A 1,809-nucleotide genomic window follows, 5' to 3' on the forward strand; every position below is an offset into this window, starting at 1 on the left:
TTCTCCTCTCTCTCTCTCTCTCTCTCTCTCTCTCTCTCTCTCTCTCTCTCTCTCTCCCCCTCCCTCTCTCTTCTTCCTTTGCCATGAGGAAGAATAAAATTCAAGAACAATGGGCTGTAAATTCTTTAGCCAATTAGCCCAGTGACTTACTACTGTTTATAATGCACAGAATGTCACAGGCTGTTTTGCGGCCTCCCCAAGTTGGTTTGTTAATAACAGGAAGCTAGCACTTCTCAGTACAGTGGATCAGCTACACGTGAAAATAAATGCAAAAAACCTGGAGGGGAATAGCAGCAGACCGAGAGTAGCCTTGATTTAATTTAACGTTTGGGGGTCCACACACAAATGAGCATTTTAGTAGGCTTCATGGTGGAAGTTGCTGTCATTTGTAAAATATTCTGGCCAATTAGCTAATAGTGTGCTTGGATTTCTCCTGTTTTGATACAGTAATACTAAGTACATTGTGAAGCCCAATTATACAAATCATCCCCATATGCCATACCAGTCTTTCTTTATGAACTGTGTTTATAAATCCTGTGTGAGGAAATGTGTACTTCAGCAATTTAGACCATGTGTAAAAACATAGCCAATGGGATTGTCAAGAAAACAAGTTCCAGCCTAGGAAATCCTAATGTGTTCTGCTGGAATAACAGGAGGGTGCCGGGGAGTGCAATGCTCTGCCTAAATACATATTGCTTTATAGCGTTGAACCGATTTAGGGGCTTCCGCTTCCCTCTCTGTTATTTTATTCTTCTTTTCTTTTAGGATCCAACCTTGGAGTTTGTGAGAAAATTTGGGATCGGTCTTCTCTCAGGCACAATGGCCTCAGTCATTAACATCCCTTTTGATGTTGCCAAAAGTAGGATTCAAGGGCCTCAGCCAGTTCCTGGACAGATCAAGTACAGAACCTGTTTTAAAACAATGGCAACAGTCTACCAGGAAGAAGGGTAAGGCAGTCTTATTTGAATGAATGAGCAAGACTCAAGTATTGTTAGAATCCTGTTGTACTTCCAATTTGGTGAGAGCCATTGAGCCCTCCAAAAATTGGGTTGTGAGTCTGAGAAGCTCTAGGGAATCGATGACAAACTTGGCAGGATAACACAATAATGAAATGTTGGCAAAACATTCCTGTGCCACCAGGAACCTGTGAGCCACCATCGTCCAATAAGCTGCGGGTGTGTCTTAGAATGCCAACATGAACGTTTTGCTTGTCAGTTTGCATAGTAGCCTATTGCATATAATATGCCCTATTAACGCATGAGCTGAGAAGCATTGTCTTCTGACAGGGAAATCTAATCAAAATGTCACCTAATTATATTCTCCTGGGAGAATTAAACATGAGAGTTCTGTGAAAGTAGTTTTCTTTTAAAAATGTGAAGTATGTGCCTTTTTCTACTGGATTTTTTTTTTTTTGGTATGGAGGGCACAGTTCACAGTGGCCCATGCGGGGATCGAACCTGCAAGCTTGGTGTTATCAGCACCATGCTCTAACCAACTGAGCTAACCGGCCGCCACCTGGTCTTTTTTTTTTTTTAAATCTTACTTTTGTCTCTTCATCCTTCCTTACCCTGGGGTCTTACTCTCAAGTAATTTAAAAAAAAGTAATTTTTTATTATTTTTTATTTAAACTGCATCCTATTTCCTTATGTGAACACTGAGTTCGTGATCTTTTTTTTTTTTAAGATTTTTATTGGGGAATTGGGGGGATGGGAACAGTGCAGGGGAATTGGGGAAAGGGGAACAGACAAGTTGCTGTTGTTTTGTTCTTCAGTCTAGTTGTGGAGGACGTTGCTTCACTGGCCCAAGTTG

The 1,809-nt window shown here is 41.1% G+C and overlaps 1 protein-coding gene and 1 non-coding gene across 3 annotated transcripts in view; one reads left to right on the forward strand and one right to left on the reverse strand.

Annotated features, from left to right (window-relative positions):
- Positions 1 to 1,809, forward strand: part of SLC25A21 (solute carrier family 25 member 21) — a 471,814-nt gene that overhangs the window by 464,344 nt on the left and 5,661 nt on the right. For both annotated transcript variants that reach the window (XM_019644728.1, XM_019644729.1), the window contains one exon: positions 766 to 947. In XM_019644728.1, the coding sequence (XP_019500273.1) occupies positions 766 to 947 (182 nt within the window). The remainder of the gene's footprint in view (positions 1 to 765; positions 948 to 1,809) is intronic.
- TRNAI-GAU (transfer RNA isoleucine (anticodon GAU)) lies at positions 1,437 to 1,510 on the reverse strand. The gene has a single exon. It is a non-coding gene; the product is annotated as a tRNA-Ile (tRNA).

The sequence above is a fragment of the Hipposideros armiger genome, unplaced genomic scaffold (genome assembly GCF_001890085.2).
Source record: "Hipposideros armiger isolate ML-2016 unplaced genomic scaffold, ASM189008v1 scaffold_90, whole genome shotgun sequence".
NCBI classification, from domain to species: Eukaryota; Metazoa; Chordata; class Mammalia; order Chiroptera; family Hipposideridae; genus Hipposideros; species Hipposideros armiger.